The sequence below is a fragment of the Plectrocnemia conspersa genome, unplaced genomic scaffold, assembly GCF_051122295.1.
Source record: "Plectrocnemia conspersa isolate PC_06_02 unplaced genomic scaffold, ASM5112229v1 ptg000006l, whole genome shotgun sequence".
Lineage (NCBI taxonomy): Eukaryota > Metazoa > Arthropoda > Insecta > Trichoptera > Polycentropodidae > Plectrocnemia > Plectrocnemia conspersa.
This window is the reverse complement of record NW_028277170.1, coordinates 11,038,859-11,066,823: the sequence shown is the minus strand read 5'-3', so window position 1 is coordinate 11,066,823 and position 27,965 is coordinate 11,038,859. Positions and strand designations below refer to the sequence as shown.

Genomic DNA, 27,965 nt, shown 5'->3' with positions numbered 1-27,965 from the left:
GCAACATTAGCGGCCGGCTTATTGCGACTCACTCGCCGCTGGGGGATTACACCGTCTGCGTAGATTTTCTTCTGTGCTCAGTACTCTCAGCCGTGTCAGAGGTAAAATTTTAGATATATTCTTAGTTTAGATTTCAACTACAAACGAAAAAACTTGATTTTTATGTTTTTGTTCATCTTATTTGTACAAACACTTGCCGGTTGACAGCCCAAATATTTTTTCCCATTGTAATAATTCGCTTGATTTCTATACATACCGGTAACAGGTAAGTGTTTATAATACTATTGTTGTAACATTACAGGCGCCATCCCAATTCGTTACAACGGGGGGTAACTATTAACGCATATGGCTGGGGATTGTGAAAATACCAATCTGAGATTGAGTCTGGGAATCGGTGATATGTATTTTATTAATTGTAAACTTATAGATTACAATAAATACATGTCACCGTGCAGAATGGGTCGGCATTTATTAATGACGTATTTTTATAAATATAAATTCGATCCTGCTGCGGGAATCGAACCTGCGGTTTTGAAATATTAGTCCCACGTCTTACGGACTACGCCATTCCAGTTTTACATGTAATGCAATATCATAAATAAACGATACAGTCTATTCGTTTGTGCGATTAATGTGCTGCGGTTATATTTTTTAAAGCAATCATTACTGATTAGACATCCAACACATATATTACTCTACGACAATCTCCAATTACGTTCAGAACGGTCCTGCAATATCTTCCATTCCTAAATCTCCACTCAATATCCTCCGTGTGTCTATAAATATGTCTAGCTGATTTATTTTTGTTAAATTAATCACAACTTATTGCCTAGATCAGAGATGGCAACTACTTTTACAAGCTACTTATCTATATTTTTTATTCTCTACCAGAATAATTTATTGTCTATTCATTGCTTAACTTCAAGTATAATATTTCCCTTCTCTCTTCCAAACCGGTCCTTTGGAGCTTGTGACTGCCACCTTCATTTCAACCTATCTATGTACTTCAAAAATACCATATTTTTTGCATTTTGGTGTGCCATGCAGAGTTCAATCTGTAGCATTCTTTGTTTAGATGATTGATATCTACCACTCTTCCATACAGTCAACAAACGTGAAATATTGCACTCAAGGCAGTATAGGTACATTTATTTATTGAACCGTCTTAAGGTATTCAAAGTAGTGTCCTACATCAGCACATCTTTAGAGCATGTCTAATTGCGCTCATACACCCTCAGGCTTATTAGAGAAATATTGGAAACACATGTCAGAATCAGAATTATTGTAGATAGTTGCTCTGGACATCGTATTATTGTGATTGTTTATGTTCTGCAACTTCCATCAGAAGATAAGTTGGACCCCAGACATACAAAATCTTATCCAGTATCAAGTCTTACAGCCCACATATTCTCTCTTAAGTTTAATTTACCTCATGTTTATTTTAAAACCAAGAGATAATTGCTCTGGACATCTGTATTATTGTAATTTTTTCTGTTCTACAACTTCCCGTCAAAAGATAAAGTGGGCCCCAGATACCCAAAATCTTATCCAGTACTGAGTCGTACAGTCTATTAGTTCTCTTTAATCTTTTAGCCGGCAGTATTATTACTTGTTACTTGATTAAAAATGGTTGAATCTGAATGGACAGTTTAATTTGTCAAATTTAAATTTATTAAAATTTAAAAGTTAAATTCACCGAAAATTCGTCACAGAATGGCTACACACTGACTGTTGTGATGATATGATATAAGGTATGGTAAAATTCGTCTCTTCTGTAAAACACTTTAAAATTCCATGACAACTTCTTGCATCATGCCCGGTTAAGTTTAGTTTACCTCATGCATATTTTAAAACAAAGTGATATATTTCTACTTTTATGTGGAAAAAGGTAGCAGTTAGTTTCGTTTCATCATTGGCTAGAAGAGTAGTATCATAAGCATAATGTAGATTGGATATCTTCTGACGCCTGCTTTCCTTCATTGTGCATTCACCATAAAAGATGAATAATTTTAAAGTACACCCCTGTCGAATACCTCTTTAAAGTTTATAAAGAGCTGACAAAGAATTGTCAATTCTAACAAAATATACATTGTGTACGAGAGATGTTAGGTGGGATAGAACAATCCAACACAATCGATCTTTGGCACAATCAACAAAGCATTAAATTATTAGCTTATGAAACTTTTTCCGGATATATAGCCTGCCAGTCTTGAATACTTTTAGGCATCTATATATTATCACCAAGAGAATCTTGCTGGGATGTGACACTAAAGATGCGATTATTTTGTTGCTTGTGTCAATATTTTTATACAGAAAAGTCAGAATTGATTTCATCTAGTTTTAGACAATTCTTCTATTCTCTAAACTTTTTTACATATCATGTGTATGATTCTGATTCCTTTCTGATCTAGATGCTAGAGGTGTTCTGCTGATATACCACCGTTCGAAATTTGTTGTCTTAACTTTTCTAAATATGCATATCACTATTTCTTATTATATATTTATTTAAATATGGTGGGAGTAGCTTACTACATAATATCCATTTCCAACATCCATTCTTCCTGATTTATTTAATATGTTTGTATTAATTCTAATATTGTTATATCGTTCTTAATGCAATATTTGTAGATTAATATTTTGTTCATAACTAGCAAGGAACGAAATTATATTTTTTTTATTTCCTCTGCATTTGCAATATTCTGTGTCCTCACTTTCTATCTGCTTGCGTTGCTTGCGATCGCCGAACTTCACCTGGTGACTAGTTGCCTATTGCGCGGTTTACCCAGGCAGCCAAATACATTTTTCTGCACTGTCTCTGTTGATTTCTGGTTGCGAGCAGCCACTGATTACTCGCAGCCAGTGGCGGACACTACGACTCTGGCAGCCAGAGCAGCCGTGGCTGCATAGTGAACGGTCTACCTCAGGCAGCCAATACATTTCTGTGCGCTGTCCCTTTTTTTCTGGCTGCGGCAGCCAGGTTGCTGCAGCTAAGTTGCCTAGCGTACTGCCTACCTAACAGTACTGTAAGATATTTTCTGTAAATTTGTTACAATATTTGTTTTTCTTCATTGAAAACTAGTTGTGAGCAGGTCCATTATTGTGCTGTAGCTCCTAATCACCTATGACAAGGGTCGGCAACATTTTCTACTAGGAGGGCATATTTCAGAAATGTGGTAGTTCGGTGGGCACCGTAGGACGAAGTGGATGGAGGAATAATATATAAACATGAAAATATAAATTTATTACATACATTTTTAATACATAAATTCAAATTTTAATTAAAAAAAGAATCTTAAAATTGATAATTAATGCAATATTTGACATTGTAAATCTGCAGCCAACTCGTAATGTGGAACATGAGTTGAATTCCCAGTTCTTAGGTATTGGTTCAAATGAGCGTCAATGAAGCTTGATTGGTACTTTGATTTTAAATATCTCATATTGGAAAACAAACATTCACAAACATTTCAACGCGCAGAGAGTTCAATCTTAGAGCATATTTTCTCAACAATGAAGTTCAAACTTAGAGCATATTTTCTCTCAATTTCCATTCACTAAATTCCATTTTTTTTTTCGTTATGATGTGATTTTAATTCAATGTTATTTGTTGGGTGATCTAACTTCAGTTTCCGATCTTTTATTTTAATAAAAAACAAATTTAAGGATATCTTTAATTTTTTAATATTAATCGAATATTTGATGTTTTTCATTAATTATGAAAAATAATATCAATTAAATGGCCACCTCTGGACCTTTTGCAGCAACTGATCCTTTCGATGACTCATTCATTTTGGGCGGTATCTTGGCTGTCACTTGGGGGATGTAGTTTTTTAAGTGCTCCAACGTATTGGGTTTGTCGGCGTAGGCACGACTATTAACCCCTTCAACGTTATGCTTCACTGTTGAAAGTGTGATCCGCAGTGACATGAACTTTTTGCCGCTAGCGGATATATACACAAAAAAAATCTTTTTTGGTGTGATATATTTTAAGACACGGAGCTGCGCAAAGTGGTGATCTGTTGCAGTCTTCACACCAGTATTTAGATTATTAGACATATCCGTCGTTTCCATTGAGTTTTGCTAAAATTTTCAAAATGCGGATATATCCGTCATACCCACTTTGCAAGTACTTTTGTCATGACGGATATATACGACATATCCACTTAAGGGGTTAATGTAACCCCACAAAAAATCCAATAAAATTAGAGCATAAATTTATTGCACCACTTCCATGCAGCGCGGGATCTGAAGGCTCAATATTAGTATTTAATGTTTGCGGTAGAAATAAAGACTTAACCATAGTAATTTCATCAATTGAAAGATTAACGTTACCTCATAAAGAACAGTATTACTAATGTTCTATTGCGATATAGATTGTTTTATTATTAAATAACTAATTTAGTTGTCTTTGCAATTGCGCTCTGTAAATTATCGTTTTACTTTGGGTATTTTTTTGTTCTAAAATCGACTTTTTCTTACAAACTTCCATTATTGTATATTTGATTTTTTTATTATTTATAGATTACTGAAAAGGAATAAATCACATATCTTACACGTAAACCAGTAGAAAGTCAAATATTCAAGTTGAAACAGAGTGTATAATATTATAAGGTGTGGCAAGTGTCATTCTACCATTTTGGTTTGTAATCTTTTGCTATGAATAAATGAAATTATTTTTTCTTCAACTATGATTTATTGAAATTCAAAATTTAATTTTATCATGTTCTGAAAAAATATTAGATACAGACAGCAACTATACAATTTTCATAACTTCGTTTAGTATTTCACTATGAATGTTGCTATTAAGTTGTTAAACTGTTTCCAACTTATTCACATACATTGTCCTTCAAATATCTCTGTAAAAAAGGTCAGGTCAGGATATCTTAGTAGTCAATTGAAATCACCAAAACGTGAAATTAAAAGACCAAAAAACATATTTTAAAGTTTGAATTCAATATTCTCGGGTTACGTCTGACACCATCTCGTTGAAATCACGTATCGTTCCAGTTATCGTTATTATAATTTTTCAGTCGAAAAGTTTTGAATCATTTCTTCAAATCTAAATTTAAAATTCTTTGTAAACTTATGTCAGACAAATTTAATTGTGCCGCAAGTCACCAAATTAATGTTTCAGAACACTCGCTTATACGTGCAATATTGGTGTATATTTGTCTATAATAAAATTTACTCTTTTGCTTTATAGTTTGTATACAAACTTCAAAACCAAACTCATTAACCCTTTTAATACCTTTCGACTTTTTAAATAGAAATGCCAAAAATACCTTTTGAAATGTCTGTTTACTTGAATTTATGAAAAAGTATTAATAATAAAGACATTTTGGTAAAATATTTTATATTTTATAGAGAAATAATATCATAGACTTATTTTAAATTAATAAATGAAAACTAAAGCAATTAAAAATAAGTTTAAAAAATTAACATAGAATTTTTTTTAAAAAGTAAAAAAAAAACGTTTTTGAACACATTTTTATATTTCAATTTTATTATTTTTTGATATTTTCTTAGTGATTTGTTTTTTAATAATTTCATGTCTGTGTTATTGTATATTATATAAAAATAAATAGATCATTTTGAAGAGTCGATATATCAGCTCAGGGTATTTTTGCGATTCTATGAAAGCCGATATATCGGCTCTAAAGTATTATAAGGGTTAAAGGTTAAAATACAAAAATGGTGCCAAAACAAAATGATAGAATGACACATGTCCCACCCTGTAATAATGCGACTAACATTCGCTTGAAAATATATGATTTGGATTTATTTATTGATGCATCTCTCGTGTTTGTGGTCAATTCCTCATCAGGAACAGAAGATGGTTGTTGAGTGCAGCTAAATTAGTAATCTTAACTTTGACGTTTGGTGAATTTGTATGTTAAGCGAGCGTTGTCTCTAATTTTTACGATTTATTGAGGAATAGCCGCCTATTTCGAAGCACCTAAGCAACTTCCAAGGTTTACCTGTGATCCGACTGCATGGATGTAAACCCACCGCTTTCAAGTGAGCGAAATACTCATTTAACTGATTTAACATTTTGTAAGCAGGAGATGAGAATCTTCATTTCGCGACGTTTATCGATTAAAATTGGGAGACATAGACGAAACTTTTTTGTACTAAATATTGGTATAATGTTCATCAACGTCCATCTGTTGTAAATATTTACTATTTAGAACAGGTTTTGCAATTTTGGACTATTAGCTTTTTTTATGATTTTAATTAACTGCATGAACTACTCCGTGTGCAATCATGACTATCGCGACCCACATACAAAGTGTTTGTTATCCTTTAACTGAGCTTAAATCTATATTTATATCACTTTAACGTTATTATTTTTTATTATAACTTTCATTAGTAGATTATTGTATTTTACAATTTGTTGTAGATCTACTAATTATCATTATTTCACCATTAGAACATACAATAGTACATTTTACTTTTTGTTTTTGTCTCCAAACTATTTTGATCGCATACCCTTAAGACTTAGTCCTTACATCTAGTAATATAATATATAATGTTAATGATGCTGGAAAATATATAGTGCTTACACCTGAATATATTATATATAAGGTTGATGATGCATAATTAATGTATTTCATTTTTTCATACAATTTTTTTTTATTAGTTGCTTACATTTATATTTTTTCATACAAACTATATTTTATCAATCGATATATTATTGCTAATGGCTGCCTCCCATCATTCTGCCAGCATTTTAATGTCATTGATATAGAAACTTTCAGGTTTCGACGCAAATAATGTGTCCAGTGCTCTTTACCCCCCCCCCCTCACCATGTTTAATTTTTTCCATTAAAATAATTTTGGAAATATAAAAATAATTGAAAATTTGGAGGAGTCCAAAACATAAAAAAATATTCATTGTTGTAAATGTAAATTAAATCTAAAAAAACTAACTGCATTCTTGACAATATGTTTTTTTATTCTATGAACCGCACAAATATTTTTTACATGTACAATGAATATTTGGTTTTTTATCTTCATTGCGAGGGCAAAAATAACACCTCGCACGTTTTCGAGTATTTGGCTATTGAAATATTACCTGATGTTCACGTGTTTCGTTTTTCATTTTTACTTATTAACTCTTCATTTTTTTTAAATTATTCCGCCGTTTTTTTTCGAATATTTACATTATCAAGTTCCAACTGAAAAGTCAGCTCTTGGATCTTGCGACGGCGGCTTCGCTCAGATTTTTTCCAATCAAGCTACTTTTTTAGCCATAATATATTTGTATATGGATTAAATGCAGCTATATCTATTAACTCCATAAATAGTCAGTCTCACACATTAATACTGCCGCATTATTTTGTCTGTTGGGTCAACAGCTACTTTTGTTTGGTTGTAATGCATTCTTTTTTCTGGCTTCTTTTTTTTATACCTTCCGCCATTTTATTGTCACGAAATTCAGTGCTCAAAAGTGTAAAAAGACCTGACTAGGCTCATATTTTCGGTGAAACCAAAGAAACTAGAAAATTCTTCCCTATCCTTTGATTTAAAGAATTTCTCTCTTGTTCGTCCTGAGGGTTCCTGTTATTGTTAAATTTTTCTCTAACAATTTCTTCGCCGAGTGCACTGACATGAAAAAAATTGTCAGTTGTCACGCCTTGTCCTGAACGAGATAATAAGACTACCAAGTCAACTACAACGTGTTCTTGATTTATTTCCTCTCTATTATTTATTTGACCCGTGTATAACTGTAAATTTAAACCAAATTAAAGACAAATTCAGAAACAACAGCAATAAAACAAGATCATCGAAATTGAGCACTGAATATGTCTATTTGTTTCGTTGCATATATAATCTATCATAATTTCGGAAACAAAAAAATGGATGGCATTCTTCATTGTGATAAAATTATTACTGGAATCAATCTAGCCAGAGACAATTTATAATATTTGCCAACGTACAAAAAAAATCAATAAAACATATTTTAAAGTGAATAGTATTAAAATAAACATTCTAAAAAGTAAAAAATGTATTTGCCAACCTAGTTCTCAAGTGTCTTGAGGGGATTGGATTTCGTATCGTATTCGCTACCGTATTCGGTATCGTATTCGCTACCACTCGTCAGAATCTTGCGAAATTCTTAGCAACTCTTCGTCAGTTACAACCCGATCAGCCATTTTCCAATTACAAAAGTAACATGAGAAATAAAATAATAGCGATCGAAACAGGCACCTAAGTTTGGCGGTTTAATTCGTACTGCATGTTTTTTCGGATAACGATAGGGTGACCATTTTTTCTAGAGTACAATCCGGGATATCTGTCGGGGGGGGGGGGGTAATTTTATAAAAATAGTTATAAAATTAATCTTAATGAAACAAATACTAATAAAAAAGTATTTAATAATAACACATAAGTAATTTAATTGGTTTTATAAGTAATTTGTGACAAAGAATTTTTTTAAGGACTTATTCACAATTTTCTATTTGCTGCTTGAAGTCCTCGCAAGTATTGCATTCGAAATTACACAAGTATCAATATTTAATTGCGATTTATCTGCTGTCCACATATTATTAATAATTGAAAAAACTTTCTGTGACCTGAGCAAACAGTGAAAATTCCATAATTTTTATTAAACTACCACTAGGAATATGATTTTTGCTGAAATGCTTAAAAATTTGAATCCATCGCTTATCGATGCGCGATTCCTCGCTGTTCATGTATACTTTCAAATACGAATAGTCTCTAATAAAATTAACCACACAGTGAACATTTTCTCTTAATAACCGTTAATTCATAATTTTATAGTTTAACAAAAATGAAAATTTACTTGATATTCGTGCAACAAACATTTTTATTCAATTTAACGATGATAAGGGTTAACAAATTCTCAGGCAAAAAGTTATCAATTAGTAAACAATGAATGGAAGTTGGGGGGGGGGGGTTACTCGGACTCGGCTAAAAACGTTTGTCGATACCCAAATACGAAGACGACATCTAATGCAAAATAATTTTGGCTTACAATGTTGTCAATATAAAGCTCTGAAAATAATTCGATCTGTATGTGAAAATATAACAAACTAAATTTATTTTGATAATATACGAATCTCTAATTCCGAGACATTTTCCGGGACGTTTGTTAGTTCCGCAGGATCCGGAACGAATGGTCACCCTAGGTGTAGTTTGCAATAAAGCATTGAAGGAACCGGCGTGGAGGGTAGGTACTGCGTGAATTTCTCGAAAAACTGACTCAGATATAAAAATACCATAGCGCACACGGCAACAGTAGCGAATAGTATTGTTTTTATTTTTTCCTGCGATTGCAGATAATAAAGTATAACGATTATTTTTAATAATTATTCTTTAGACTTGTTTAAACAAATACAAAAAGTTTGTGACGTAGGATTTGTATTAAATAAGTTATTCGAGAAAAACCAAAAAGGTGGGGTAGTCAAGATGGTCAAGTCACCGGCACAGATGGGTTTTAAAACTACGAAAACATGTTTTGTTTTCTTGAGTGGGCCAGAGCTGTCACTACGTCCATATATAATAGTCTTCAACAATAACGAATTGGTGATATTTTGTAAACTATAAAATATTTAATAAATTTCTTTCTTTTACAATGATGAATAACATTAGAGTTTCGGCGCACAGTCATTAGTATGATGTGTAGTCGCTCTCGTTGTCGATAATAGCCTGGCACATTCTAGGCATACTTTCGATCAATTTTTTCGCGTAGTCACTAAGTGCACTAAAAAACAAAATATTGGGTAACTAAAACCAGAACTAGCTCATGGCTATTCAGTGCCCCAAACAGAAACTATTTTTTTGCAAGGTTGTAAATATGAATAATTTTTAAACATTTTTTTATGTGACGAAGTTTTTGCGTGATTTTATGAAGAAATGTGTGGCAGATATTATTATTAATCAAGAAATCGCAAGAAACAACAACAAATGGAGGTGAAAACACTAAATTAATTTTAATTTTAACTTTAATTTGTGTTGCAGTGTATTTATGGTAATTTACTTGTCATTAATTAGTGAGTTAATATTTGTTATACAATTAACACTATTGCAAGTATTATTATTACTAACATTTTTGTATTTATATTTTCCTGCTTTATATTTTCCTGCTTTATATTATTAGGTAATCCCGGAATTAGTGTCGTTTTTTATAGTAAAACTCAAACTTGATTATTTAAATTATTCATTATTTTTTTATACAAAGTAATTTCTAGTGTTATCTAAGACTCTTTGCCATCTATTTACTAGATCTAAAATTCCTCTCATAAAAAGCTTTTGGTTTAGATTCGAAGTACTCCGAGAAACCCGATTTCAGTTTTTCGATATTGTGAAATTTTTTGTTCCTTAATTGCGTTTATAAAGAACGAAATAAGTGCCAAGTCCGGAGAATAGGGTGGATGCAATAAAACATCTCAGCCAAGGTCCTGGATGTTTTTGCAGGTAATATCGGCAACATGCGGCCGGGCGTTATCATGTTGAAGAATAAAATTCCTTCTATTCACAAGAGAAGGTCTAATTTCTTGTAAATTCGCATTTAACCTATCCATCTGTTCACAATAGAGGGCTACGGTAACAGTTTGGCCTTGTTTTAAAACTTCATAATAAATTACACCTTTCGAATTCCACCAGACACACAATAATGCTTTCCGAGGATGTAGTCCTGGTTTTGGTGCTGGAATTAGGCTTTGACCCTGATTTAACCATTGTTTCTTTTTTTAATATCATGATAAAGGACCCATTCTTCGTCTCCGGTAATAAGGTCATGGAGATACGGGGTAGACTATTGCTTTTCTTGCAGTATTTTGCATATGTCGCGGCGTTGCGCTTTATTACGATCAGCTAGCTCATGAGGAACCCAGATACCTTCTTTTTGAACTTTTCCCAGTTTCTCAAGATAGCAATGGGTGTTTGATTGTGATGTGCCGACCTTGTTCGATAATTCATCAATGATCATCATCGGATTTGCTTCGATTTCCGCCTTTAGAGCTGCTTCATCCACTAGACTACGTCCACTTCGAGGCTCGTCTTTCAAATCGAGATTGCCCGCTCGAAATTTTTTGAACCAATCTTGGCACTGTCTTTTGTCCAGTATATCACCGTAAATGTCACAGATGGATTCCGTTGCTTCTGTCGCAGTTTTTTTTTAATGAAACAAAAACAGAATATAGCTTATTAAGTGTGCTTCCGAAGGACACATCTCTCCCATTGTTTGTAAAAAGGGCGGAAGAAAGTGTTTTTGTATAAAAGAAAGGCAAATGATCACAAAGAAGGAAAAAATTACAACACACAAAAATACTAAGTCAAAGTTGGCTATTGAAAAAAACGACAATAATTCCGGGATTACCTAATATGTTTTTTAAAAAAATTGCTAAATATTTCTTAAAAAAACGGGTTTCAATAAATTTAAATAATATTTTTTAAATATAATTAAAAACAAAAAGTCTAATCTTGTACAGGCAACCCCCATTAAACGCGGGGGGGGGGGGGGGGGAATACGTTCTGGACATGATCGCGTTAAGCGAAATTTCGCGATTAACGGGGGATTTAAAAAAAAACATTGTAAAACTCGAAAAACACTTCATTTATTAAATAAACATTAATAATAACAAAAAGGCATACATTTCCACCGAAGAGAAGAGTTAAACGGTCCTTGGATGATTTAAAACCAGAAGCTGTCGTCTCGTCTATGGAAATAAATATACGTGTTGGCATTCGTTTCCAATCAAGTCCACATTAAAAATTTAATTTGGTGGATAATTTCCCCTTTCTACAATTTTACGGAACTCCATTGGATATTATTCAGTTGATTCTACGTCTGCACTATTCACCAACCGCTGGTTATGCAAGTTTAATCGTTTTCTAAACCGATCAAACCAACCTATGCTTGCTTTAAATACTTCTTCTCCTCCATGTTGAGATTTTAAATGCTCCCAAAGACTAAGTGATTTATTCATTATGATTTGAGTACCTACTAATAGGCATGTGGTTTTTGATTCAGACCCCCTATCCATTTTCTTAATAAATTCTCCATTTCCGTCATCAAAAAACTTCTGGTTCGTAAAATTTTCTTCACTATAATTGGAGTAACATTCTCACCAGCCTTTTTAATTTTATCTTTTTGTCGCACAATTGATCGCACTGTAGACTCAGCCAATTTAAAATCACTTCCTACAGCTGTAAATTTACCACCATTTTTTATCATTTCAATAATGTCACTATTTTTTTTTTTTTAAATTGTCGGTCGCAATATAACGAATCAACACTCGCTGGGGTCGCGATGAACGGGGGTTACCTGTACTAAATATACACAACAAATTATGTAAATAAAAATAATAAAAACGTGAAGTAATAAATAAAAAGAACAACTTACTTCTATATTAATTCATAAATACTTTTTTTAAATTACTGCTTTTAAATTCGTAATCGACGAAGTAAATAATATATAAAATATGTTTTCCTTAAATACTCGGATCAAAAAATAACTACTGTGTAACAAATACACGCGCCGATGAAGCCAGGAGTATGGCTTCATTGGCGCGCCATGTCCAAGACCAAGCAACTTCGTCCGAAAATAATCTCGACGCGCCGCGTCAGCACGACCGCCTCAACGCGCCATGCTCGGAAAAATATAACCGTGAAGACAGCCACCGATGCGCTACGTTCAGACACTAGGAATTGAAACTAAAAATCGACGAAGTAAATTCGTAATCGATGAAGTAAATAATATATAAAATATGTTTTCCTTAAATACTCGGATCAAAAAATAACTACTGTGTAACAAATACACGCGCCGATGAAGCCAGGAGCATGACTTCATCGGCGCGCCATGTCCAAGACCAAGCAACTTCGTCCGAAAATAATCTCGACGCGCCGCGACAGCACGACCGCCTCAACGCGCCACGCTCGGAAAAATATAACCGTGAAGACAGCCACCGATGCGCTACGTTCAGACACTAGGAATTGAAACTAAAAATCGACGAAGTAAATTCGTAATCGATGAAGTAAATAATATATAAAATATGTTTTCCTTAAATACTCGGATCAAAAAATAACTACTGTGTAACAAATACACGCGCCGATGAAGCCAGGAGCATGACTTCATCGGCGCGCCATGTCCAAGACCAAGCAACTTCGTCCGAAAATAATCTCGACGCGCCGCGACAGCACGACCGCCTCAACGCGCCACGCTCGGAAAAATATAACCGTGAACAAGACATCGTCTGACGATGGCTGGTGTGATCCAGCTGAAATATCAGAACAAAAAAAACTACGCGAACAACCCAATAAGACCTTATACATAAGTACACTCGGTTCTCTTTTTATGCGGTTTAAAGCAATTTTTTTGAATTAAACCAACCAAACGTCGACAGTTTTAGTTGAAATAATTTCTTGTGAAAAAAGACTTTTTTATATATAAATTTAGAAGGAATATGTCAAGATTTTATTTTTCTGAAATTTAATAAATTTTTCTGTGCGATTTTCGGTAATTTTAACTCGTTGGTTTGCTTTCCAACAAGAATTTAAAGTTGGGGCCTTATTTGAGAGATAGCAAGTGCAACATGATTTAAATAGTCCAAAATAGAAAATCTTTTCCAAATGTTAGTTACTGTCACTGACTCATTATTTAGTTTATCTACTACATATCGATAAGTGCTCTTAATGTAATATTTTTTAAAAGTGGAAATTATGCATTGATCCAATGGTTGGATGATGCTTGTTGTGTTGGGTGGAAGAAATAGTACCTGTACATTAGGATATTCCAAATATGGATTACCTTAATGTTCCTCGACACTCGACCAGAGACAAAATCCTCAGAATTTCTTACCCTTTTAACATGAACAAAAAGGTCTAAATAGTTATTTAAAAAAAATGTTTCTTGAAATTTAAACTACATAACTTCAAAACCGCATAGAAAGAGAACCGAGTGTATATCTTTTTGAACTTGTATCGGGTATAAAACGGTTATTATGGTTAGATGTATTGCAAAGTTAACTCAGTTCGACTTCACATTCAATTTTTCCATTACACTGGTCTTATTGGATGTTTACAAAATGTTAGTTTAAACAGTAAGTCGGATTTTAAAACAATCACATTTAAACTTAAATTAATAGTATTATTTTAATAAATGAATTTTACCAGTAAACCTTTTCCCTTGTTTGATTAAGCCGTTAAAAACATTTCCTTAACAATATTTTTGTTGATCAGTAAATATCTGAATATCAGTATGCCACTCCAAGTCCCGAGAATCGAGACAGCAAAAAGCGTAGGATTCCTGGAAATTTATTCCTAGGTTATCTGGACCATGCTGTAATCAAAGAGTTAATATTTGTCCAATAAAAAAAGTTCAGTTCAAAAGAAATGTAATTAAAATCCAATCCAAAATAAAATATTTAAAAAAGTAAAACGTAAAAGTAACAGTGCCGGCAGGAGTTTTTTTTTGTTATATTTTATAATTTTTATTTAAATTTCATTGTATTTTTGTATTGCTTATGGCATTTATGAATAAACAATAATAGAATAATAATTAATACTTAATATATATTGATTTTGCCATGCAAAAAATCTGAGCACTTTTAGAAAAAAACGCTCCATTTTCAAGGTAAATCTATAAACATTTATTTTTTATTAAGATAAAAATAAATTTATTGTATTATAAATCTATTAAAATAAATTCTTAGGTAATTCTACAGCTTGGATGTAAACTTATAATTTTCATCCATAGGATCTAGTGGGGTTTGACTTTTTAAATTATGCTTGAAACTCGTTTTATTGCTGATTTATTTCATATTTCAGATTATTCAACCATGAACAACCATAAACTGGAAGTTACGCTTTTCACCAATTACTTGGAGATTAAAAGGCCTCAAGCTGCCGGAGATTTTATCAGTAATAATGATATTTGGAACCGCGTCAAAAGCACTGTAGTGAAATTCATGGTGAGCAAGAAGCCAGACAACACTAATGCTATTGCAATCCAACCGGCCGATGCCGACTACTTGTGTCTATTGGGAGCCCTAATTGAGGAACGCAAGTCTGGAGAGGACAGTGATTTTTTGTTTCGGGCAAACGAGCAATGGAGTGATGATACTCTGGAAAATATGGCTAAAAGCATATCCTTCTCCTTGGCGCAATTGTGGTTCTATACAGCACCTGCACATGACTCAGTCAACATTGAATTGCTGATACAAACTGCTTTTAAGTGCAATCAAGAAGACGCATTGCCAACTACCAGTATTCCTATGATCGGTTGCGTCGCTGATGACCAGTGTATCCTCTGGTTGAACCATCCTAATGAAGATATGTTGGCTCAAGAGCTGAAGCTTGTTTTAGACAGTGCCATAGAAGGCACACACTGGGATGTAGTAATTACATAAGCTGAAACTCCATTTAAATTTATCCCTTCGGAGTGTTATATTTTTTATTATTAAATTATTTTATCCAAATTTTACAATTTTTGAAATTTATTTTAGAACTCAAAAGTTATGCGGTTTTTAATTTTTAACTGCTACATATCTACATATATTTGCCTAAGCCAATATGTCACATTTTATGTAATTTTAAGTTCTAAATTCGGAATGGAAATATGTTCATATATGAGGGTGAGTCTAATGAGAACCTTATCATATAGGCCTATGGAAAACCTTTCCATATCTAAATAGGGGCAGACAACCACACTAGCTTCTTTCGTTAATTCGACTGTGGCAACTGTCTGGGAATATTATTATTGGTAACCACAATCTCCGAGCTTTCTAATTCACACGCACACTCACTGAGGTGATATATGCTAGCATAATTTTCTACATATGTTTCATTATTTTACTCCCGAAAACCGATAAGAGAACACTCATTCCACTAGTGCATGTTTCTTAAAGGACGGCGATCTTTATGTTGCCACAATGATGGCTTACCGGATATTATATATATAGTCTACAGTATTTAAGATTTCTATTACAATTTTAAAGTTTTTATTTGACCCGACCCCAAAATATGTGACAATTTTCATTTTTGTGAATTTGATATTAATTAATAAGTGATATTCTTCATGCCAAATATAGTATTTTGATTAAAAATTTAAATTTTACTTTATTTTAACTACTAATTATGACAATTGGCTATTTACAATTTAATTTTAATTTTGCTGCTGAATGATATTCTAATTGTATTATTTATTTTTAGACCATTATTATTGAGAATTTTCATTAGATATTAAATAGGCTTAGAAATAATACCCATTTAACTCCTATAATATTTTAATTTCATATACATTTTTGAAAAAAATATTTTATCAGTGCTATTTTTTTATTTTATTATTCTGTAAGAAAATCTAGCAAGCCTTACAGGCAAATGCTAATTCGTCCTTTATATTTAAAAATAAATTGTATTAAATACATTGGATTAAATATTAAATACATTCCTATTTCCAATAAAAGAGAGAATGTACCATAATTTTATTACAAATTAATAAAATTACTTTTTTTTTTCATAATTATCCATATAGATATACATTAGTATTAGTAATTAAAACTATTAATCGGCTAAGAAGCTCGTGGAATTTTAATACTATTATACGATTTTCTTCAATTACTTTTCCCCATATTCAAATATGATATCATATATTTAAGAGTAGAGTAATATAGGGACAGGCCCGATCGGTGAGATGTTTTCCCTTAGCAATGGCACACTCTTATTTTTCATTCACTCTCGTTATTAACACACGAGCGACCGGAAGGAAAAAGATCTCACCAACCGGACCTGCGTAGGGATTAATTATTAATATCATCTTGAAGCTATTCTTCTGAGCGATGAATATAGAATTTAAACGGTAGCTGAATTAAAATTTCTCAATTCAAATCACGTCACTTGTGGTGGTATAGTGATATCACAGTGAAACAGCTGGATGTTTTACTATAATCGCTTGCTACAGATTTTCTAGCGTTTTCACTATTTTTCTGCATTTATTTATTTATTCATTTAATTTGAGTACTCTATAACACAATATCTCGACTGTCTCATCACATTAATGGAATTAATCATTTCTCTTGTTTTCGTTTCAAATGATTTTTTGATAATTATTTTTCATCTTGTGCTATTGATCTCTAATTTTTTAACAGATAAATCTTCTATATAACATTTTTTTAGTTTATGCATATTCTTCATCAGTGTGAGTACTTTCTGTAGGTTAAATGCTTCCATAATATGTGTCGTAAATAATATTCTTACTGGAAATAATATATTTAATCTTGTAAATCTAGAATGCATGAAATTAAATAAGTTATACGTTGAATACTAATGGTAACCAATTTAAATCAAACTAAAGTATTAGATTAAATATAAATTTATTGTGATATTTTTTCACATATAAATTAAAAATAGTTTCAAAAGCTTTTTTAAATTAATATAATATAACCGTAAACTGAAATTCATGCACTCTAGAAATAACTATTGTAACCGTAAAAGTGTAATTAAGTGTGAATTAAAAATTTTGTATTTATTCTAAGAGTTTTATTTTCAAGAATTTTGACTCGTCGTCATCATTAACGCATTCACCACGGATGGCATCTACGCATGCCACGTCAAATATCGCTCATTCGCGGAGGGCTTCTATGGTGTCATCAATTTTTTGATTCTTATAATTCTCAAAACTATAAGGCTCAAAAACTCATGCCACTTAGATACCCATTGTGGTGAAATAGTTAATAATAATCATTTTTCTCATAGTCATTTTTTTCTATTCATGATGTTTGCAGATTACTTCTATTATAAAGTTGCTGATTTCACACAATGAATTCTTTTCCAACGAATCAGCAGTGTCATATTCCTTTTTTTAAGATAAAGAACAATGAATTCATTTTATCTTACTAATAAAAATTTCAATAGATTTTTTTGATTTATTTGCTAAAGAAATTGGAGGAGGGGTAGAAATTGATTATATAGGTCTACACAAAAGCGCAATCCTGGGAACTGCATAAAAGTCAGTATCGTTTGAGCATCCGAAGGTAAAACATATTTCACTATTTCATCAGAAACATTGTTATATTGCTGTATTACTTTTTCGCACGTGTTTTAATAATTATTTTCTGTGTTCGCTTTAGCAGTCTGTTCGGGTTGGATTATTGACGACAGGTGCACTAGCATTTCTTGGAAAAGATGTTTCGGTGCGAAAAGTGCAAGAAGGAGTTTACAAGGTAATCTTTATTCTATTAATACTAATTACTTCATTGAATGTGGTGCTAATATTCCGAGATCTTCGTCTTTACTCCGGCTTAATCCCACAAGAGATGCAATTCTATCCAAGCAGTCCGTTATAACTAGAAGACTAGCAATACTAATCGTGATTGGGAACTCGGCTACAGTCGTAGATCGTGATTATAATTCTTGAAACTTCAAAACCAATATTTGCAAATGTTTCAAGACGAAACAATACTGTGTTTGTACATGTATTATGTTTTAGGAAAGATCATCTGGACAGGCACGTTGCCGGCCATGAGGCTATCAAGCGATTCCTTTGTGATCTCTGCCAGAAGGGCTTCAACCGTTTTGAACACGTCAAACGCCATATAATCCTTGTTCATTCTGCACCGAAGGTGCTCTGCAACACTTGCAATAAAGGTAATTTGTTACATATACTTATTTAGGTTTTGAATTATAGTCTAAATGTGAGCTTTTCGTATAAAGAAAAATAAAGTGTTTTGTGATAAACAAAGATTTTGGTTTTCTATTAACCACTTTACGTGGGAATTTAGAAATGTCCATTACACGCGGTGTCGAGCTCGTGCTGGAATATGAAAATCGGATTTAAATGCGGTCCCACATATAAACGTAATTGTATTTGTCGTTATACTCAGCTTCCGAGTATATGCGAGGATCCTGGCATTTCGTTAAAAGTAAAAAAAAGTGTCTCTTTGCCTTGGAAGTCATAAATTAGACAACTACATGTGTGTTATCCCTTGAAGTATTTCTCAATTGCAGTAGATCCATTGTTTATTATTGGGTTTATTCTATTTTTTTATTATTGCTTGCGATTATTTAGAAATGGTGGAGAAAATATTTACAGTTACATATATAATGTATAGTTCGTTCCAATACAAACGTATAAATTATTTGAAGTTTCATTAACTTTTTTTAATGTATAAAGATTTATATGTAATTATTTACTATTTTAATTTATAATAAAAAAATATGATTTTTTTGGAACACTTTTCAAAAAGAAATCCTCATGTTAAGTGGTTAATTACTATACCGATCATGTTTTTTCTTTTGATTGTTTTGTCAAAATAAAATCAACAATAACTATAAACAACAATTTGATAAAACTAACGTAGCTGAAAAGCCCGTGTTATCTTATTTTTGTAGTAAAAATCTTTCTGTATAGTGTAATTGTCAATTAATAATGTTTATAACTCATACTCTAGGCCAGTGGTGGCAAACAGAATTCACTTGGTGGGCCAAATAAAATAACGTATATCTTTGAAGGGCCACACATAAATATTTTACTTACTAATAATATGATTTAAACAGCTTACAATTAAGATATAATATTTTATTATTTTTTAAAATCATTTCAACATTTATTTTTTATTACGATCGGTATGAAAATGTAAAACATATAGAAATTTCAAAATTTCAAAAGGGCCACATGTGGCCCGGGGGACACGGTTTGGCCATGTCTGCTCTAGGCGCTTTAACACGCACTTATTTAAAAAGCTTATACTAAAAACTAAATGCTTATTAAGTATGTATAAAATGTTGGGCATAAAAATCAATACTTCAATATTATATATTACAGAAAAAAGGTTCAAAATTAATGATTAATGCATGTAATTTAAAATGCAGATAATATATTTAATTTTGCTATATATTTTGTATTGAATATTGCAGGTTTTGCTGAGGAGAAGTATTTGGATATGCATAAGGCGCAAGAACACTCTGACAATATATTCATATGTGACATTTGCAACTCTATTTTCAATAGAAAGTGGAATCTGATGCAGCACATTAAGGCGCATACTGGTGATAAAAAATTCGTATGTATTGATTGTGGGCTAAAGTAAGTGAAAATTTATTTTAGGGAAATATGAATTATAAAAATATCATTAGACATGCAGTATAGTTATTTATATAGCTTTATTATAATCATAATATATTTAATCAGGTGTCTCCGCAAAGACCTATTAGACGTGCACATGAGAAGGCATGTGGGAGATAAGCCTTTCAAATGTGCTTACTGCCCGAAGGCATTCACGAGACTTTGCGATTTGAAAGTACACGAGCGTCGACACACAGGCGAGATAACACACATTTGCAGTGTGTGTGGATTGGGTATGATATCGATCTCTACTTGTGTACTGTATTTCCTTGAAAATAGCCAGCTCCGAGTATTAGATGGGTTCAAACGTGGTTGACAAATTTAGGCTTGTTCTGAAAATAAGCCTGGTAATTTTAATCCAATTACTTCTTTACTGTATGCTTAGGAGTGATTCCTAGAACTGCTTTCACTCCCAAAATGGTATTCCAGAGTAATTCCTGGAACAGTATCATTCACATAATGACATGGCAGGAGTAAAATATGAAAAAAATAATATTGACCCGGGCCTATATTCGATGAAATACTGTATTTATAAGCTGATAATGTTTATTCAGAGTACTAAATTCTTTTGATTAAATTGCAGGATTTTATCGTTCATGGAACTTGACGACTCACTCTTGGACGCACACTGGATTAAGCCCTCATGAGTGCCAGTTCTGTGGAAAAAAGTTTCAGCAGAAATGTGGACTCAATAAGCATATTCGATCGCAGCACGCACAATAAGCTGTACATAACATTCCAAGCACTTCAGAAGAATGAATATTTAGAAGACGACTAGCAGATTAGAATAGATTTGAGTACCTGTTGTGCACAAATGGCGAAACTTTTCTGACGCCAGACTTGTTGGTGCTAAACTAGCCATATATTATATCTTTTTATTTTATTTTTGTTATCTTATTAAACTAATAATTTTAATCAATACATATCTGTTAAACGATTCACTCGTGGAAACACACTGGAATAAGCCCTTATGAGCGCCAGTTCTGAGGAAAAAAGTTTCAGCAGAAATGTGGACTGAATAAGCATATTCGAACGCAGCACACAGAATAAGCTGTACATAACATTCCAAGCGTTTCAAAAGAAAGAATATTTAGAATTCGACTTGCTTATTAGAATATATTAGAGTACATGTTGTGTTCAAATGGCGTAGCTATCCTGACGCCAGACTTGTTGCTCAACTAGCCATATATTATATCTTTTTATTTTATTTTTGTTATCTTATTAAACTAATAATTTTAATCAATACATATCTGTTAAACGATTCACTCGTGGAAACACACTGGAATAAGCCCTTATGAGCGCCAGTTCTGTGGAAAAAAGTTTCAGCAGAAATGTGGACTGAATAAGCATATTCGAACGCAGCACGCAGAATAAGCTGTACATAACATTCCAAGCGTTTCAAAAGAAAAAATATTTAAAATTCGACTGGCTTATTAGAATATATTAGAGTACATGTTGTGTTCAAATGGCGTAGCTATCCTGACGCTAGACTTTTTGTTGCTCAACTAGCCATATATTATATATTTTTATTTTATTTTTGTTATCTTATTAAACTAATAATTTTAATCAATACATATCTGTTAAACGATTCACTCGTGGAAACACACTGGAATAAGCCCTTATGAGCGCCAGTTCTGTGGAAAAAAGTTTCAGCAGAAATGTGGACTGAATAAGCATATTCGAACGCAGCACGCAGAATAAGCTGTACATAACATTCCAAGCGTTTCAAAAGAAAAAATATTTAGAATTCGACTGGCTTATTAGAATATATTAGAGTACATGTTGTGTTCAAATGGCGTAGCTATCCTGACGCCAGACTTGTTGTTGCTCTATTAGCCATATATTATATCTTTTTATTTTATTTTTGTTATCTTATTTAACCCTATAACGCTGAGCGTGACGTTTTCGTAACGTTTAATTAAAACGTAGCTAATACCAAAAATATAAAGTTTTTGTAGTCGACGATATCGTCGCATTTCATTAATAAAAATCAAAATTTTATATTTATAATTTTAAATTTAATATTTTTTTGAATTTTATTTTTAAATTTTATATTTTTAAAAAAAAATTTAAATTCAGGCGTTATAGGGTTAACTTATAATTTTAATCAATACATATCTGTTAAACGATTCACTCGTGGAAGCACACTGGAATAAGCCCTTATTAGCGCCAGTTGTGGAAAAAAATTTCAGCAGAAATGTAGACTGAATAAGCATATTCGAACGCAGCACGCAGAATAAGCTGTACATAACATTCTAAGCATTTCAAAAGAATGAATATTTAGAAGTCGACTAGTTTATTAGAATAGATTAGAGAGTGCATGTGTACAAATGGCGTAATTTTCCTGACGCCAGACTTGTTGGTGTTCAACTAGCCATATATTATATCTTTTAATTTTATTTTTGTCATCTTATTTAATTTTCTTTTTTATTTAATTTTTTTTAATCTTGTAATTTTAATCAATATATATCTGTTAAATGATTCACTCTTGGAAGCACACTGGAATAAGCCCTTATGAGTGCCAATTCTGTGGAAAAAGTTTCAGCAGAAATGTGGACTCGATAGGCATATTCGAATGCAGCACGTAGGAAACGAAGCTGCACATAACATTCCAAGCACTTCAAAAGAATGAATATTTAGAAGTCGACTACCTGGTTAGAATTGATTAAGAGTACATGTTGTGTACAAATGGCGTAATTTTCCTGACGCCAGACTTGTTGGTGCTCAATTAGCCATATATTATGTCTTTTAATTTTATTTTTGTCATCTTATTTAATTTTATTTTTTATTTAATTTTTTTTAATCTTGTAATTTTAATCAATACATATCTGTTAAATGATTCACTCTTGGAAGCACACTGGAATAAGCCCTTATGAGTGCCAATTCTGTGGAAACAAGTTTCAGCAGAAATGTGGACTCGATAGGCATATTCGAATGCAGCACGTAGGAAACGAAGCTGCACATAACATTCCAAGCACTTCAAAAGAATGAATATTTAGAAGTCGACTACCTGGTTAGAATTGATTAAGAGTACATGTTGTGTACAAATGGCGTAATTTTCCTGACGCCAGACTTGTTGGTGCTCAATTAGCCATATATTATATCTTTTAATTTTATTTTTGTCATCTTATTTAATTTTCTTTTTTATTTAATTTTTTTTAATCTTGTAATTTTAATCAATACATATCTGTTAAATGATTCACTCTTGGAAGCACACTGGAATAAGCCCTTATGAGTGCCAATTCTGTGGAAAAAAGTTTCAGCAGAAATGTGGACTCGATAGGCATATTCGAATGCAGCACGTAGGAAACGAAGCTGCACATAACATTCCAAGCACTTCAAAAGAATGAATATTTAGAAGTCGACTACCTGGTTAGAATTGATTAAGAGTACATGTTGTGTACAAATGGCGTAATTTTCCTGACGCCAGATTTGTTGGTGCTCAATTAGCCATATATTATGTCTTTTAATTTTATTTTTGTCATCTTATTTAATTTTCTTTTTTATTTATTTTTTTTTTAATCTTGTAATTTTACGCCATTTGTACATGTTGTGTACAAATGGCGTAATTTTCCTGACGCCAGACTTGTTGGTGCTCAATTAGCCATATATTATGTCTTTTAATTTTATTTTTGTCATCTTATTTAACTTGTAATTTTAATCAATACATATCTGTTAACCAACAATCTGTTGTCTCTTTCTCTTCAGCCAACACACATCTTCCAAAAATCTCATAAGCATTAACCAGTTCACACTCATTCACGCATCAATGCCTGAAAAATGTATTTGGTGTTAGATGCACTCACCCACGGGTGCGTGAGAACTGTATTAAAAACAACTCATACGGAATATTTCTTAACATATGAATCTGTATCAACTGTAGCAAAAATTAAATAATTCTCATCAACCTCGGAATTAAAATTAAGTCAATAATTGAGAAGAAGACGCCTCCATTGAGTCATGACTCCGCCGCTTGACCAAAAGATACTTTTTAGATGTGTTCCCTCCAAGTGTAACCTTACGAAATCCAAGAAGATTGTGTCTTGTGTACAAAAAAGGGACGCGAATGGAAAAGAATTAGAATAAATACACTATACATATTGTCTGAAATGTATGGTTGTTTTATGTGTCACACCTTGTTTCAAAAATCACAATACTATATTATAAGGTATTTTTTTTTATTTTACGAAAAACATAGTGTACAGTCCGTCCAAGATATGAACGCTTATCATCATAGTATTGGTGAGAGAATATAATAGGTTGACCATGTGAAATTACAAATGCAATTAATTTTTACTTTATTAATTTAATTTGTTGAGGAAGGTGTAAAATATCACTTTCTTACTTTTTTGTTTATTTATATACATATTTAACTCAAAAACATGAGAGCAGTTTTGGTATCACTCTCCAGGTTGAATATCTGTTCAATATAATATTTTTAAAAATACCAATAGAATATTACAGGAATTGTTTTATTGATTACAAAATACCACAACATGACAATAATTTATAATAAAATATAGCACATTATAATTTTTAATTCAATTTCCAACATATGGTCACCCTACCCTTAAAACAGCCCTGATTTAGTATTTGTAACGTTCTCCTATCGGTGTAAACAAATTCGCAGAAAACTATGTATGGATACATGCATGCGTACATGCACCCTTATTTCCAACACAACGATGATGAGCGCTAACATCTTTGATGGGCTTATACACATACATATATAATACATTTTTATGTTATTTTCAAAATTTGTAAAAACAGCAAAAAAAGCAACTTTTAATATATTTTTTTAAATTGTAATTATAAAAATGATTATGAATAAATATTTTTTTCCAATTTTTAATATAATTATTATATAACAACACACAATAAATCGCAATAAAGAAGTTGATTATTTTTAACCATTTTTTAAATAAACCTGAGTATGCGAGGGACGGTTGATAATTAATCAGCCTAGGCAAGAGATATCACTACCAGTATCATTAAAATTGTGTTATTCATAAATACATACTAATCTTTACACATCGACTTGTCAATTATTGTCAGCCTGCTGCGCCATTTAGTTTGTGTTGTGTTTGTGTTGTGTTGAAAGCAACAACTTTTGAATTTTTACAAAAATGAAGAAAATCGAATATTGTGCAGTGATCAGATACTTGTTTTTTAAAAAAGAAGACGATCGATGGGATTAACACCTAATTAAATGATGTTTATGAGGACTGCGTCTTCGATATAATCAATAAAATATTGGACTGCTGAATTTAAACGCGGTCGTACGAGCATTTTTGATGATGATTGTCCAGGCCATACAAATGCAGTCACCACGCCAGAAATGGTTGATAAAATCCATGAAATTATAATCAACGATCGACAAGTGACTGAGCGCGAGATCCTGAGACCATGGGCATTTCAACCGAACGGGTACTCAAAATTTTACATACATATTTGAGTATGCGGAAACTCTCTGCCAGATATGCATTATTCATAGTGACTATTTAAAAATTTAAAATTAACTATCAATCTTCTTCTACATCATTAGAAAGTGATAGTATTGTTGGAAAGAAACCAAAGAAAACTGACTTCCAACTTAACCGTGATTTTATTTTGAATTTCTATTTTTAAAATGTACTATAATTTTTATTTTTAAATGTAATTAATTGCATTTTAAACTATGTATATTTTCTATGTAAATTTTCTGTAAATATATTTTCTATGTATGTAAATTTATATCTATTATATTTTTGCGACGGAATAGTGACGAATGGCAATTAGACACAGATTGAGCCGCTGCAGTAATGTTTTATTGAATTATGAAGTGTTTATATGGTTATTAAAGCGGACGCGAGACGATGCGTCCGAATGCCCGGAAGATTGCCAGTCGATAGAATAACCGTCACGCCAGTGCTACTTAAGTGCCGCTAAGTTTTGGTCATAACAAATTTAGGTTCCCACACGGCTCCCGCCCTAGCGATTTACAATTGAGATATTCAACTAGGGAGAGAGAATGGGAGCTTTGGCACTGCTGTTAATTAAATGCTGGCGACACAAAAGTAACAAAGTCGTGACATATGGTGTAGCGGCGCCGACTCTTCTTGTAGACTCTGGGAGCGCGTGTGCTCCATGATGCGCGATGGCGCGGCCTCCAGTAACGCGCGGCGTACTTCGCTCCAAGCCGCGTGGAGCACATGTAGACCTGGGCAGCTCATAGAGCTCCAGAGGGTGCGAGAAGAACGGGAATGTCCGGGAGCACCTTTCGGGTCCCTGTGGTGCGTCGGTGCAGCTACACAGAGCGCGCGTGCGTCGGTCTCCGGACATGCTGTAGGAGCTCGGAGTCACGTGGCGAAGCCCTACGAATAGGTGACGGGTCACACGTGGTCCAATCGAGCTTGATTTATGGCGACTCTTTGGTGGTTTCTCGCTGGAGGCGTGTGGCGTAGCGGGTACTTCCTGGGTCACGTGGTCGGCGACAGTGGCGGCTGTCAACGGCGACGGTGGGTGACGACGGGGGCGCAGGCCCATCGTATTGGTGGTCCGCCAGCTCGAGTCCGGATCCAGGGAAGCGCTGGCGAGTTGGCAGCAAGCGGCTCGGCTTCGTTGTACTGCAACGGCGTCTGTGTCGGACATTTTAAATTTACTCCATTTGTTCAAATATCACGTCGTAGGTCAATAGTTTGGCGACGGAAGGGTAACGGGTGTCAATTAAACACAAATTGAGCCGCTGTAGTAATGTTTTAATTTACGATTGATTCAGTTTACATGTTGCTTAGAAAGTACCGTGGCGGTACTTTGTAAATAACATGTAAACCCACGCATCCGTAGGGCTGCGCCCCCGTGACTCGGAGCCCATAACGCATGTCCGGAGCATAACGCCCATAGCGCATGATGCACCACAGCAACTCGGGACACTCTCGGAAATATACGAGCGATACATTTATCGCTCGGATTTTGATTGTTGGTATTATCGGACATTTCATTTCTTAATATATGCTTAAAAACCCCTTGCTTATATTTGTAGGGCAAGCATTTGGTACTATAATTACCTATCTTTCCAAGGACAGAGTCGGCTTTCTCCTGTTTTAATCTGTTGTACATAAGGGTTGTTTACCTATGACAAAACTTCTTTATGTTGCTTATTTTACCATTGCTCTGATGGAGTCGAATAGTGATTACTCTGGGATGAGCGTTTAGTGCAATCCTCAGAGACTTGTTATGTACAACGTGTAGTCTCTTAAATTGGCTGTTTGATATACTAGATCAGACCGGGTAACAAGTGGTATAATTATATATTATATTTATATAAATGTAGTTTGTTTTTATTATTGAGCTTACTTCGGTGCCGGTAAATTGAGGATAAGGCCGATAAGGCCATAAATATCATTTTACGAGTCGTCCATTTGAAATTTAAAGTTTAATCTACGGTTTAAGTATGGACCTAAGTTTTATTTAATTTTGTTATTTTAAACAAATACTTTAAAATAAATTTGCAGTAATATTGTATTTTTAACTATTATAGTATTTAAAAAATATTAAATTTTGGCGACAGGATAGTGACGGGTGGCAATTAGACTTGGTTTGAGCCGTTGCAGTAGTATTATGTTGACGATTTGAATTTATATGTTATCTATTATTTAGATAGTGAACGGTGCGAGCCCGCCGCACCGACATGCGAGCCCGCCAGAGTCGCCAAGAGAAGAAGTTTGTCACGTTAGTGTAACGAAAGTGTCCTCAATTTTTGGCCATAATAAAACCTAAATATAAATATAATTAAGTGTGCTCTCTTCAATATAATAAAAAAAATGCTGCAATTCGATGTCGTTATTGCAAAATCTGTTAAATTTGGATTGACCAAATTAAATTTTATAACATAACAGTA

The 27,965-nt window shown here is 33.0% G+C and overlaps 1 protein-coding gene across 4 annotated transcripts; it reads left to right on the top strand.

Annotated features, from left to right (window-relative positions):
- Positions 1–22,921, top strand: LOC148234216 (uncharacterized). 4 transcript variants are annotated; one of them, XM_088187571.1, is made up of 7 exons: positions 1–101; positions 14,794–17,996; positions 18,093–18,185; positions 18,452–18,609; positions 19,879–20,024; positions 20,153–20,319; positions 20,670–22,921. In XM_088187571.1, exons 3-6 carry the CDS (start codon positions 18,148–18,150, stop codon positions 20,204–20,206), a joined length of 396 nt encoding a protein of 131 aa, XP_088043697.1. In that variant the 5' UTR covers positions 1–101; positions 14,794–17,996; positions 18,093–18,147; the 3' UTR covers positions 20,207–20,319; positions 20,670–22,921. The 4 variants fall into 4 exon arrangements, with proteins under 4 accessions (XP_088043697.1, XP_088043696.1, XP_088043695.1 ...); XM_088187570.1 differs by having other exon boundaries at positions 14,794–18,185; XM_088187569.1 differs by lacking the exons at positions 18,093–18,185; positions 18,452–18,609; positions 19,879–20,024; positions 20,153–20,319; positions 20,670–22,921 and having other exon boundaries at positions 14,794–17,491.
- The last annotated feature ends 5,044 nt before the right edge of the window (positions 22,922–27,965 follow it).